The 13,602-nt window shown below is 46.4% G+C and overlaps 1 protein-coding gene across 2 annotated transcripts in view; it reads right to left on the reverse strand.

Moving 5' to 3' along the window:
* The window catches only part of fam83hb (family with sequence similarity 83 member Hb), a 60,391-nt gene that overhangs the window by 5,484 nt on the left and 41,305 nt on the right, over positions 1-13,602 (reverse strand). For both annotated transcript variants that reach the window (XM_080787640.1, XM_080787641.1), the window contains exons 7-15: positions 12,774-13,011; positions 12,160-12,203; positions 11,784-12,093; positions 8,877-9,156; positions 7,407-7,829; positions 4,425-4,546; positions 3,080-3,915; positions 2,291-2,547; positions 443-691 (exon numbers count right to left, since the gene is read on the reverse strand). In XM_080787640.1, the coding sequence (XP_080643766.1) occupies positions 443-691; positions 2,291-2,547; positions 3,080-3,915; positions 4,425-4,546; positions 7,407-7,829; positions 8,877-9,156; positions 11,784-12,093; positions 12,160-12,203; positions 12,774-13,011 (2,759 nt within the window). The remainder of the gene's footprint in view (positions 1-442; positions 692-2,290; positions 2,548-3,079; positions 3,916-4,424; positions 4,547-7,406; positions 7,830-8,876; positions 9,157-11,783; positions 12,094-12,159; positions 12,204-12,773; positions 13,012-13,602) is intronic.

Below are 13,602 nucleotides of genomic sequence, written 5' to 3' on the forward strand. Positions count from 1 at the left end.
TTAGGCCTAAATGGGTTAAAACACCAAAAGGCGTCCCCGCCCAGAATAAAAAAAAATCTGAGAATCTTAATTTCCCCTCAATGTCTAACATAAAATTAGACACTTTGCTGATAGAAAGAATACAAAAGGAATATTAAATTCCTTAACAAATGTTTATTTAACCATGACACGCAATGGCATCTTTTATATGAGAAATGCATTGTGAATCGTGAAAATGTGCACGGTGCAAATCTTTTAATTATATTCTTTCAGAGTGAACGTTTTTAAACTAAAATCTTTGCTTCTGGGCGGGGACGGGACGGGACGGGACGACAACATATTTTCAGATGGGGGTCGGCGGCCAATTACATATCATTTGGGGGGGGGGTCATTGACATGAAAATGTTTGAGAACGATTGACGTAGAAACTGAAAACTGTGGATTAACCCTTAACCTCCCTAACCTTGGTGTCGTCCCTGAGGTTGCTGCTGAACATGATGGAGCTGCCGCCCGTCTGGTAGCGAGACGCCGAGACCCCGCCCCCTGATGTCGTGGTCGCCGGCCTGTGATTGGACGCGGCGGTCTGGTCGTGGGCGGCGGTGGCGGCGGCGGCCGCTCTGCCCGAGTCCTCGGCGATCTCCCTCACGGTGCTCATGGACTTCACGTCGTCGCCACTGGGGGCAGACTTCTTCTCCTTGGGTCCCAGGAAGCCCTTCAGGCAGGAACGGGAATGATCCGTTAAATTCGTTAATTGATAATTGATAACCTTGTCGAGCGATTAACCGTTTAGTTGATGAGCTGCGTTTCATTTTATTTGATCTGAGAACCTTAATTTCCCTCAATGATGTCTTAACACCAAAATAGAAAAGTGAGGGGCGCTAATATATTAAACTCTAACTCATGTTGATTAGGTGATGTATAAAACAAACAGCACATTCTATTTATTGTTAATGGCATTTAATGTTTGTGTTAGGGACAAGATGACGTACATTTTCAGAGTAAAAGCGGCCATGTCTTTCCGGCACCCCAGAGCTCCTATTTTGAAGGCATCCCGGCACCGATTGTGTTAATGTCAATGACGTTTTTCGTTTTTTTTAAACAAACATTGAACTAAAAACAAACATTAAACCTGTATATAGGAGGGGCTAGCCTAGCGCCCATCACAAATCTACATTTTGCAGATATAAAGAAAGAATACAAAAGGCAAATATTGATTTGACCATTTGCGATACAGGGCCAGGCAATGGCATCTTTGTATGAGGAATACAATGAAATGAAACATGCACTTGTCTTGTCTGTCACATCACATGCACATGTGCGTTCCTCGACCACGTGCACGCGCAGACAGCACTAACCGCAGAACTTTCGATTAATTGTTAACTGTTAAAGGGGAACTTTACTCTTTTTGCTAAATAATATATGTTAATGACGTTTAGAAGATTCAGAACACTTTCCTGGGGCTCTTTATGTGTGTAGTGGTTTTACATAGTTTAGATTTTAGCAGTGAGCCCACTCACTCACTTACTTCCTGGGCTACATGTTGTCTCAGTAAGACAGCACTCCCCCTATCCACAAGGAGGAGGAGTGCACCAAAGTATTATTGTAGTCCAGGAAGGAAGAGAGCCCAGTGTCCATGACATCAGAGACACTGGGCTCACTGCTTAAATCTAAAATATCTAAAACCACATATTACACACATAAAGACCCCCAGGAAAGTGTTCTACATTTTCTAAACAACCACTTTTTGAGAGGTTTGGGTAAAAATAAAAATAGTCTAATGTGTCTCCCTCAAACACTGTCCATTGTGTATGTTTTTAGTGACAAGCGGACGAGATCAAATCCAGTTGTTTACATCCCCGTCGTTTCCAATAAGGAAGTGGTGTACAGTTTTGGTCCAATCAGATCGTTTTGTTACAGCAGTGATTCGGTCGGCGTAGGCATACCTATCGGATCTTCTTTCTACACAAATTAGTCAAAACAAGACAAAGTTGATTTTTTTTTATAAATTTTTAAACTTTAAAACAAAATGACGTTTTCCTGATGTCATAAACTGTCAGAATCAGCTTTTGTTGCGTTCGTTTTATGTGCTAAAAGAGTGACTTTGAGAGCTGTTTCCCCGCTACAATGGAAGTCCCTATTTTTTATTTCTTAAATTGCTAATAAACAACACAACAGAGCGAAATAACTCATGGAAAATAAATTGCCCATAATAAGGTAAGAAAACAACCCAAACCTCTAACTGTTAAGTTCAATTGAAGAATGTCTTCACGCCGTCTAATCGATCAACGATCAACAAACACCCCCCCCTTACCTTCAGGCGCTGCGTCTGCTTCTTGAGGAAGTCGAGCGGCTTGCCCTCGGCCTTGCCCTCCAGGCCCAGCGTGTTGATGGAGCTGCTGGAGCCCATGTTCTTCTGGAGGCCCTCCTTGGCCTCGCTGCGCGTCAGGGAGAAGGAGGAGGAGCTGTGCGAGCGGCCCTTCTTCATCTCGCTCTTCTCGGCGTCCGTGGCGGCCGCGTCCGCGGCCGTCAGTATCTCCTCGCCGCAGGAGCGCCGGGAGCCGCCCAGCCCTTTGGTTTGGAGCACATGGATTAGTATACAGCGGCAATAAAATGGTAACATGTCATTAGTCAGAAGGTTCATTGTTCCGAAATTACTATCCCTATCTCTAACCCTAACCTAAACCTAACCGCAAGCACGGGAGGAAACCTAAACCTAACCGCAAGCACGGGAGCAGTGCATGTTCGGACTAACGGGACTTCGGATCTATGGGCAGTTCCCAATAAAATACCACGAGTCAGTGTTGTTGCTTTTGGCAGCAAATTTCAATTTTTAGTTTTAGTCGTAGTCTCAGTCATATTTTTGTCACCCGGAATGTATTAGCTCTAGTTAATCTGCAGTTCATTTAGTGGACTAAAATGGATTTCGGCGGACCTTGATGGTGTCGTATAATGGCTGATTTTACACTACATGAAACCAAGTGTAAAAAATGACTTATACTGGATCTTTGGCCGCTATAGTCCCTTCTTAACATTTGAGTCTAGTTTCTAATCTGTTGACTAAAAACGACACACATTGACATAAACGTATATAAATCCATGCCTTTGAGCTTCAGCGGGTCCCTCTTGAAGATCTTGGGCGAGGGGAGCGGCTTCAGGGACTTGAAGCCCAGCGAAGACGACGACGGCTCTTTCTTCGGCAGCGCCTGCTGCTGCTGCTCCGACGCCACGTTGCTCTCCTCCTTCCTGGCCGTAGTCTCCGACGACGGCGGCAGCCTCAGCTGCACGAGCGCGGGCTTGGCGAACACGGCGGGGGGCTTGTTGGCGGCGGCGGCGGCGGTCAGCGAAGGCTTGCGGACGACGACGGGCTCCGCGTGCAGCGGCGGCGGCTTGGAGGAGACGTCGGGCTTCTTCGGTTCGGGCTCCGCCTGCTGCGGGGGCGGGTCCGCGGGGGGCGCGGACGCCGCGGAGGAGGAGGGGATCCTGCTGGGGGGCGGGGGGGGAGCTGCCGCTTTCGCCGTCGGAGGAGGAGGCGGCGGCTTGTCAGAAACGTCTGCCTTTTTTTCGGCCGGTTCGGCTATCCGCGTCAGCGTCGTCGTCGTCTCCTCGGCGGCCATCTTGGAGGCCTTCCTCTTGGCGGCGAGGTCTTTGAAGTACTGCAGCCGGCTGGCGGGGTCGTTCATGTTCAGAGGTTGTGCCGGCGGCGGTTGTTGTTGTTGTTGTTGTTCCGTAGAAGACGCGCTCGTCGTGGCGGTGGTCTCCGGCGGGGACCACACTTCCCTGCTGGGCTTCGGAATCGGAGGCTCCACTTTGGGCTTTTCGAGTTCTTCTTCCTTCAGCGAGGCTCGTCTCCTTCGCTCCTTGTCCTGTTCCAGCTCCTTCTCTCTGCTCCGCTCCTTCTCCATCTCGTCCGCCTTCTTCTTCCACTCGAACGGCTCCCTGGACGTGGAGTCAGGTTAGAATACATAGACACATACACATATGCTTCAGCCCCTGCCCTTTAACCCGTCTGTAAAAACAACATGCCCCGGCAGACCACGAATGTATAGCGTTTACTACGTGGTGAAATAAATGAAAATGCTACTCCTTTCCTTTCCACATGCCGGGAGGCAGCATTCAGGAGAATAGCTTTTTTTTCCCTGGAGTCTCTTGAACTTGGAACGCAGCATTTTGCGTTGAACAAATTTGTTTACAAATCCATGTCGTGACGCCACATCTCCACTAGCTAAAGAGTGCTGGGTTGTGCCGCGGAAATAGCTGATCTACAAGCTCTCAACGCGCCGCAGCGCGACACGTCGTGAGCTTGTAGATCTGCTATTTCCGTCCAAAAGTGTCAGCCCCTGCGTCTCTAACACTCTCTGCACGTCCCCTGGTTAGTACAGTCTATAACATATAATATTGTAGTTAAAACTAAACCATTCCAGTTAGTTTGAGGTCACTGTAACAACCTGGACATGGACCTCCTCTTCTCCAGGATCTGAGCCACGATGGAGGAGGTCCTCATGGGGTCCATCTCCTCGTCCTCCTCCGTAGCGGTCTTCAGACCCAGGCCGCCGCTGTGAGTCTCCACCTTGGAGGAGGGAAGAATATATTATACCACCATATTCTTTCAAGCAGTACGTAATGATAAACAATATTTTTTCATGCAGTTTGTATGATTATTTTTGAAGTTACTTAACCCATTTTAGACCGAGGTTGATTTAAAAAAAAAAGGCTTCTAAATCCTAATTCTTTTCTGAAAAACCTATGTTTATATGTCACTGGTGCTCAACCCTTTTCATGTCAAGGACCCCCATAATTATCTCTATTTGGCCACAGACCCCTCATCTCAAAATATGTTGTTCCAGGGAACCCCCCCCCAGAATAAAATATTTTAGTTCAAAGATTTGCGCCACATTTTCCACAACGGTCTGTCAAAAATAGCAGATCTACAAGCTCGTAGCGCGGCTATTTTTCAATAGCTAAAGTATAACATGATGATGCTTAAAACAAGGTAACAAAAACTAACAGACAAAGGAATCTCAGACCATTTTAGACCAAAATACTTTTGGCCAACGAAACCATCGTTTTCTACAGAGGTAAAAATGTACGCGTAGAATTGCAAATCATAGAATGTGCGTTCACTGCATCACGATTAGGGGTGGAGCTCATACATTTTTAATGATGACAAGCACCTTATCGATCAGGCTTATCGAGCCGGGTTCTTATCGAGCCCACTATCCAGCATTTTCTATTATTTTGTGGAAAGATAGTTGACAATCAAGTCTGTATCTTTTACTAGGGCCTTCAAATGCAGTACTTTTCTAACAGACGGAAGGCAGTTGACCTTTTCACCAATAAAATAATATTAAAGAAACTGCTAACTGGTTAATATGTGTACCATCACTTTAAAAGCGTAATTATGTTTACCCGGACAGCGCTGGTTGGCATGTATCAACACACTTTTAGACCGACATGTTTGTGCCAGTGTGGATGATTAGATTTATTTCTTGATCGCCTCTCGTCTTGATTGTTTCAACATGACATCATGGGCCAAAGCGTATTGATAACGGGTACTCAATAAGCTTGTTATCAGGTTTTCTTCGGGTATCGGTTATCGATATATGCACGATTATCCCTGAAAAGGCATATCGTTGGAGATGCTGTATCGCCTCTCACCAAAACCCCTTTTGGTGTTTTAAGCATTATGTTATACCATAGCTCTATTGAAAAAAAATAGCAGATCTACAAGCTCGTAGCGCGCCACCGAGTGGCACGCTACGAGCTTGTAGATCTGCTATTTTAGAAAAATCCTGAAAATGTGGCACAGATATTTGAATATATATTCTTTCACAGCGAACGTTTTTAACTCAAATCTTTGCTTCTGAGGGGTCCCTGGAACACATTTTTTTCAGATGGGGGTCCGCCACTCGGTGGTGCACTACGAGCTTGTAGATCTGCTATTTTTGAAAAATCTTGAAAATGTAGTGCAAATCTTTGAATATATATACTTTCAGAGCGAACGTTTTTAACTCAAATCTTTGCTTCTGGGAGGAGGGTCCCTGGAACAACATATTTTCAGATGGGGGTCGGCGGCCAGTTACATCTATTTTTGAGGGTCCTTGACATGACTTTGAGAACCACTGACATAGAAACATGGGGTTTTTTAGAAAACTGTCAGGATTTAGAAGACATTTAGTAGAATCGTCTGAATGGGTTTATCACGATATCTCTCTCTTAACCCATTTTGGGGCGGGAACCCCTTTTGGCTTTAGCTTTAGCTATTGAAAAATAGCAGATCTACGAGCTCATAGCTACGAGCTTGTAGGTCTGCTATTTTTTGAAAAACCGAAGAACCACTGACATAGGAACATAGCTTTTTAAAACTGTCTACTGGATGTAGAAGACATTTTTAGAATCTGATCTCAGGTCAGAATGGTAAACTGTCAGGGACGTAGAAGACATCTTTAGAATCTGATCTCAGGTCAGAATGGTAAACTGTCAGGGACGTAGAAGACATCTTTAGAATCTGATCTCAGGTCAGAATGGTTAAACTGTCAGGGACGTAGAAGACATCTTTAGAATCTGATCTCAGGTCAGAATGGTTAAACTGTCAGGGACATAGAAGACATCTTTAGAATCTGATCTCAGGTCAGAATGGTTAAACTGTCAGGGACGTAGAAGACATCTTTAGAATCTGATCTCAGGTCAGAATGGTAAACTGTCAGGGACGTAGAAGACATCTTTAGAATCTGATCTCAAGTCAGAATGGTTAAACTGTCAGGGACGTAGAAGACATCTTTAGAATCTGATCTCAGGTCAGAATGGTTAAACTGTCAGGGACGTAGAAGACATCTTTAGAATCTGATCTCAGGTCAGAATGGTAAACTGTCAGGGATATAGAAGACATTTTTAGAATCTGATCTCAGGTCAGAATGGTTAAACTGTCAGGGACGTAGAAGACATCTTTAGAATCTGATCTCAGGTCAGAATGTTAAACTGTCAGGACGTAGAAGACATTTTTAGAATCTGATCTCAGGTCAGAATGGTTAAACTGTCAGGGACGTAGAAGACATCTTTAGAATCTGATCTCAGGTCAGAATGGTTAAACTGTCAGGGACGTAGAAGACATCTTTAGAATCTGATCTCAGGTCAGAATGGTAAACTGTCAGGGATGTAGAAGACATCTTTAGAATCTGATCTCAGGTCAGAATGGTAAACTGTCAGGGACGTAGAAGACATCTTTAGAATCTGATCTCAGGTCAGAATGGTTAAACTGTCAGGGACGTAGAAGACATCTTTAGAATCTGATCTCAGGTCAGAATGGTTAAACTGTCAGGGACGTAGAAGACATCTTTAGAATCTGATCTCAGGTCAGAATGGTTAAACTGTCAGGGACGTAGAAGACATCTTTAGAATCTGATCTCAGGTCAGAATGGCTCACAGCATACCTTGGAGGAGGAGAAGATGAGCGAGCTGCGCAGCCGGGAGCTGCGCTGCAGCATGGGGTTGATGCGCGTGCGGAACGACTCGTGCTGAGGCGGAGGCGGAGACTCCCTAAAGTCCACGTCGACACCCAGTTCCCTGACTCCTCCTGCTCCTCCTCCTCGCTCCCACTCCTTCTCCCGCTCCAGACGTTCCTTCTCCAGGATGGACGACTTGAAGTCGGCGCCCAAGGAAGTCCCGCCCCCGCCGACGTCCCACCTGTTGGTCGTCGTTGTTCGAGCGGCAGCCGTCGAGTCTTTCTCGGGAAGGACCGGTTTGCCGTAGCGCGGCCTCAGGATGGCCGGTAGCGGTTTGGAGGAGGTGTGGGCGTCTTGTTGTTGTTGCTCCCTGGTGCCGAAGCGAGGCGCTGAGGAGTCCATGCCGGAGTTCTGACGGAAGGGACAGTGGTGGAGCATAAAAGTATGTTTACTTATAGCTGCTATAAGCAATAATTACATTTTTTTTTTAATTTAATTTAATTTAATTTAATTTCATAATGGTATTCAGACAGCCAGCAATGGGTAGAATGCTCCCAAAACAATATTTAGTTTCTGTGACACATCTAGGGGGCCGCAATCTGCATTCAAAGATGTTCCTAGAAGCTTTGTCATTGGTCGAAAAAAAGAAAAAAAAGAACCCGGTCGCAATGACTAACCAATCAGGAAGCAGACAGGCAAATCGACCAATGACAAAGCTTCTAGGAACATCTTTCTACCCATTGCTGGCTGTCTGAATATATATATATTTATTTTTAATAAAAGTCATTAAAATGTTGACATATTATTATTGCTTATAGCAGCGGTTTTGAGGCGTTTGCACTTCACTTGAGCATGTCAAAATGTTCAGCACTTTTACTTGTACTCCAGTACATTGCAGAGGCAAATACTGTACTTTATACTCCACTCCAATTATTTGACAAGTTATATAATACTATAATAATTTGATTATCATTACAAAACATTACAGTGACCACCTCAGGCCTATAGATACACACGCGAGTGGCCACCGAGTGGCGCGCGCTACGAGCTTGTAGGTCTGCTATTTTTGAAAAACCGAAGAACGACTGACACAGAAACATAGCTTTTTCAGAAATTTCTACTTTTTAGAATCTGATCTCAGGTCAGAATGGGTTTAACCCATTCTGACCCATTCTGGGTTTAACCCATTCTGACCGGGAACCCATTTTGGTGTCAGCATCACGTTATGCTTTAGCTATTGAAAAATAGCAGATCTACAAGCTCATAGCGCGCCACCGAGTGGCGCGCTACGAGCTTGTAGGTCTGCTATTTTTGAAAAATCGAAGAACGACTGACATTTTTAGAATCTGATCTCAGGTCAGAATGGGTTCATCAGACCAGTGTGTGTCCAGTGGAAACCTCATATGAATCTGATCTCAGGTCAGAATGGGTTTAAAATGCCCTATAGTGATTAGTTACCGGGGGTTCGTCGGAGAAGGCGTCGGAGTGTCCCATGGGCTGCGGCAGGCCCTCGTCCCCCCCTCCTCCTCCCTCCTCCTCCTCGTAGGCGCTGAGGTAGGAGTTTATCCTCCAGCTCCGGAGGCCCTGGCGGAGGTCGGGGTCCTCCGCGTCCCCCCGCTCCTCCGCGGCCCCCCCTCCTCCCGGGTGGTGGTGCTCGGCGAACAGGTGCTTGTGGTCGGGAGCGTGGGGCTGCGTGGGGGAGCTCTGGCAGGCGTAGGCCTGGCCCACCGTGGGCCTCCTGCGGAACGGGGGTCACAGTTATTACGGACGGTATATAGTTGTCGCAGTTGTTTCATAATCTCAATTATTTTGTCACAATGGTCTATATTGTGACAAAATAATTGAGTCTTTGTCAGACTTTCTGATTGGGACCCTGACTGACTAACCAGCAGGCTCTGGGCCGATTCATACTCCTAATTTAGAGCCGAATAAAAGTCGGGTCGGCGCTGTAGAGCCTAGAATTTGACGTAATTTGAGGTTCGGGGGGGGGGGGGGGGGGGTACCGTCCTAAAGTCGGCTCTTCGGTGCTACTGAAAATGTCTGACGAGCCGAAATCATTTCGGCACTACAGCGCCGAAACAGCGGTAAAATAGGAGTATGAAATGACCCTAAGTCTGCCTTGTTTTTCCGCCTTGGTTCCGCCTTGTTTATGTTGAATTTGCTATAACATCATTCTTGGAAAAAACTAAAAGCATGATATGCCCAGTCACCATGCTGCATCTGTGGATGTTCCTTTTTCTTACTGACACCAAGTTTAAAATAAGTTGAATTGAACGCACAGAATATATCAATACGAATCAACTGAAAAACACATTGTTTCAATGGTAGTGGATGGAGAGAAAGGATTTTTGTCCAACCACAAAACAGCAACCAATGGGTTCGAAGAGGGGCACATGACCATGGGCGGGACTTGACAAAGGGTGTATTAGGGATGTTAACAATGTTCTACTGCGTAACCCCCGTTCCCCGCTATCCGTCGGAAAATAGTCCCATGGTTTTTTGTTGAAGAGAAAAACCTGCCTCCATTACAATGCGAAACAAAGACAGCCTCCACAGCATGTTGTAGTCCAAACCACTTGCATTGAACTAATTTTCCCAGAAACCCTAGCAGCCCAGAGCATGGCTTGATTTCTGGTTTCGTCATCATAACGCGACGGCCTCGTCACCAGGTCTGCGACAAATCCGCTCTTGCTTTTTAATTATTAAAAAAAACGGCAAATTAAACACATTAAACAAATAGCGGGTTTAGCGTATTAAGCGTGGCTACAACATGGATTCAATAACGTAACGCCCTCAAAGTGTTAATAGTTAACTGATTAATCCGCGTTAAGAAATGAGTTGGTTAAACATTACAGTTAATAACTAATCGTAATTAATCGAAAAACACTGGGTGGTTTTCTGTGAATGTAATACCGTGCGTGTGGCCGAGGAACGCACACACGAAGATGCCATTGCCTGGCCCTGAATCGTCAATGGTCAAATAAATATTTGATTAAGGAATATAATATGCCTTTTGTATTATTTCTGTATATTATCAGCTGAATGTAGATTTGTATGTTAGACATTGAGGGAAATGAAGATTCTCAGATTGTTTTACAAATGCTTATCAGCTAACCGATTGATCGATCGATAAGCTTATCAAAACTATGAATGCATTAATCGATAATTCACATCCCTAGTCATAATCATCATAATCGTTATAGTCCTACTAGACCCCAAGAAATTATATCTGGCCACAAAAGATCACGGGATCTATTGAATGTGACAAACTGACATATTGAGCCTATGAGCCACACAGTGTGGCTTCCCCCTAGTACCTCTACCTTCACATGCAGTAGATCCTGTGATCTTTTGTGGCCAGATGTAATTTCCTGGGGTCTAGTAGGACTATAGTAAATATTAATAAAGAAATCGCCCTAAAAGGTTGTAAAAAAGGACGTATTTAGCCACATGTTCGAATGCCCCCACCCCCGTCAAAAATAACAAAAAAACGTTAAAACGAAAGAAAGCAGCTATACTTTTACTTTGTCTAATAACAACCTAAAACATGAACCTTGGTTGAAATAAACTAAAGTTGTCATTTAAATATCTTTTCAGACGCGACTGACGCGGCCATGGGAGGCATGTGTTTATTTTGAGAAGTTGAGGAGCGATTTACGCAAGCGTATTTATATGTGTCCCGTTGTCGCGCGCATGCTCGTTTCGCGCACACGCACCGCGGCTGACTGGACCTGGACTGTGGTGAGCTTTTGTTCACGCTATGCGTCCCTCATGAGCAGAGCTGCAGTCGCCGATACAGACGACAACGCCTGCGTCACTCGCTGCCCGGTCTGTAACGACCTTAATGTGTAATGGTTGTCGGCCCTATACCTGTGTTTAGGGTTCTAGGGTTCTAGCGTGTTCAAGCTACCAGCCCTATAGCTACTAAGCGCGCGTTCGGAAATGCGCACCGGGAATGTGGTCAGTTTGTTGAGTGTGGTGGGCGGTGACGTCACAGAGTGCGTTCAGTGTGCCTTATTTACGAACGACCACAGCTGTGACGCATTCACATACGAATCACACCGGACAACCCCAGCTTCTGGGTAGGGTCGCTCAGTGGACAACCCCAGCTTCTGGGTAGGGTCGCTCAGTGGACAACCCCAGCTTCAGGGTTAGGGTCTCTCAGTGGACAACCCCAGCTTCAGGGTAGGGTCGCTCAGTGCGGGCACTCGGCACACCCGGTGCGCCGCGCACTGGATTTTCGAACGACAACGCACCGAGTGCACTGAATAAACGAACGACAAGAGAGCACACCAGTGCGTTCAGGGCGCATTTCCGAAGTGTTAGTGTTCCAGGGTTAAATGTGTCATGGTTGACGGACCGCACCTGTGTGACGAGCCTCCGTCGTACCTCCCCGCGGCCGGCGGGGCGTTGGGGCCTGCTGCGTCCCCGCCCTGCAGGTCGTCGGAGGAAAGGTAGTCTCGGCCGCCGTAGTGTGGCGGGTGAGCGGCGTCCGGCTCCGAGGGGAAGCTGGAGTCCGAGTACTGGTCTATGGCGAGGTGGTGAGGAGTGCGGCCTCGCAGCCTGTCGTAATGCCCCCCGTGGCCAGAGCCGGGCCCTCCTCCTCCTCCTCCTGGGCCCTCCTGCCCCCTCAGCCTGTCGTAATGCCCCCCGTGGCCAGACCCGGGCCCTCCTCCTCCTCCTCCTGGGCCCTCCTGCCCCCTCAGCCTGTCGTAATGCCCCCCGTGGGAAGAACCGGGACCCCCTCCACCCTCCTGGTAGAAATAGTTGCTCTGGGACTGCTCCCTGTGGAAAGGAAGGGAGGAAGAACATGGGGTGGTCGTTTTTAGTGGAAACTTTGACAGAAAAAGACTCGCTCACCGTATAGAAACTAGAAGTAAAACTCCTTAGACTGAGACTTTTTATCATGCTCATAAAGTGCTCTGTGCTCAAAGTGCAATTGAAGAGCATGGTCGTTTTAGTGACATTTAAAAAAAAACCCTTTCAAGACCTAAATACTGACAGTTTTTTGGAAAAACCTCATGTTTCTTTTTCAGTGGTTCTCAAACTATGTCATGTCAAGGAATTATCTGTATTTGGCCGCGGACCCCCCCATCTGAAAATATGTTGTTCCGGTGACCCCCTCCCCCAGAAGCGAAGATTTGAGTTAAAAACGTTCACTCTCAAAGAATATATATTCAAAGATTTGTAAGTACAACATAAATATTAAAACACCAAAAGGGGTTCCTGTCCTTTTAACACACTGAGAAAACCATATGGAGAGCAGTGGCTCCCTACCTATCTATCTATCTATCTATCTATCTATCTATCTATCTATCTATCTATCTATCTATCTATCTATCTATCTCTACCGACCTGTGGAAGTCCGTGGAGGTCTCCTCCAGGTTGGTCATCACGCGGCTCTTCATGAAGTGCCTGGACGAGGAGTAGTTCTCCTGGGTGCCCTCGGCGTAGCTGTGCCTCTTGAAGTTGCTGCTGGCGCTCTGGCTCATCTCCATCTGGCGGGACACGATGGAGCGCCCCTGCTCCAGGAACGACTGCTGCAGGCGGAACTGCTGCTGGGAGTACTTCCCTATGGTGATGCCCGGGGGCCCTGTTAACGGTAACACACACACACCTTTTAGTTGTTAGTATAGGCCGACTTATTAGAAGCCAAAGGGCCCATGCAGGGATAGCCGAATAGAAATGGCAATACTATCAGGGCCGACGATGAGAATCTCTGTTTTACTGGGGTTAAGCTGCAGAAGGTTTTGAGCCATCCAGTTGTTAATAGCTGTTAAACAGTCGCGTGCAGAGTTTGTTGATATCTGTGTGTTTAAAGGAAAAATATAACTGAGTGTCGTCTGTAAAACAACTGCCCTCTCCAGACCACGAATGCAGCATTTACTACATGGTGAAATAAATGCTAATGTCACACTCCTTTCCTTTCCATGCCATATACCTGTATGCATTCAGGAGAATAGCTTTTTTCCGAAAAATAAATACACAGTATTTTGCGTTGAGCAAATTTGTTTAGAAATCCATGTCGTTACACACCTGCATCTCCACTAGCTAAAGAGTGCTGGGTTGCGCCCCGAAAATAGATCTGCAATTTTGCCTATTTTTGTCCAACAGTGCCCTCTTACGGGACTTCAGCCCCTGCCTCTCTAACATTATCTGCACGTCCCTGACGGTAACACACACA

The sequence above is a fragment of the Protomyctophum bolini genome, assembly GCF_963924005.1.
Source record: "Protomyctophum bolini genome assembly, chromosome: 17".
NCBI lineage: Eukaryota > Metazoa > Chordata > Actinopteri > Myctophiformes > Myctophidae > Protomyctophum > Protomyctophum bolini.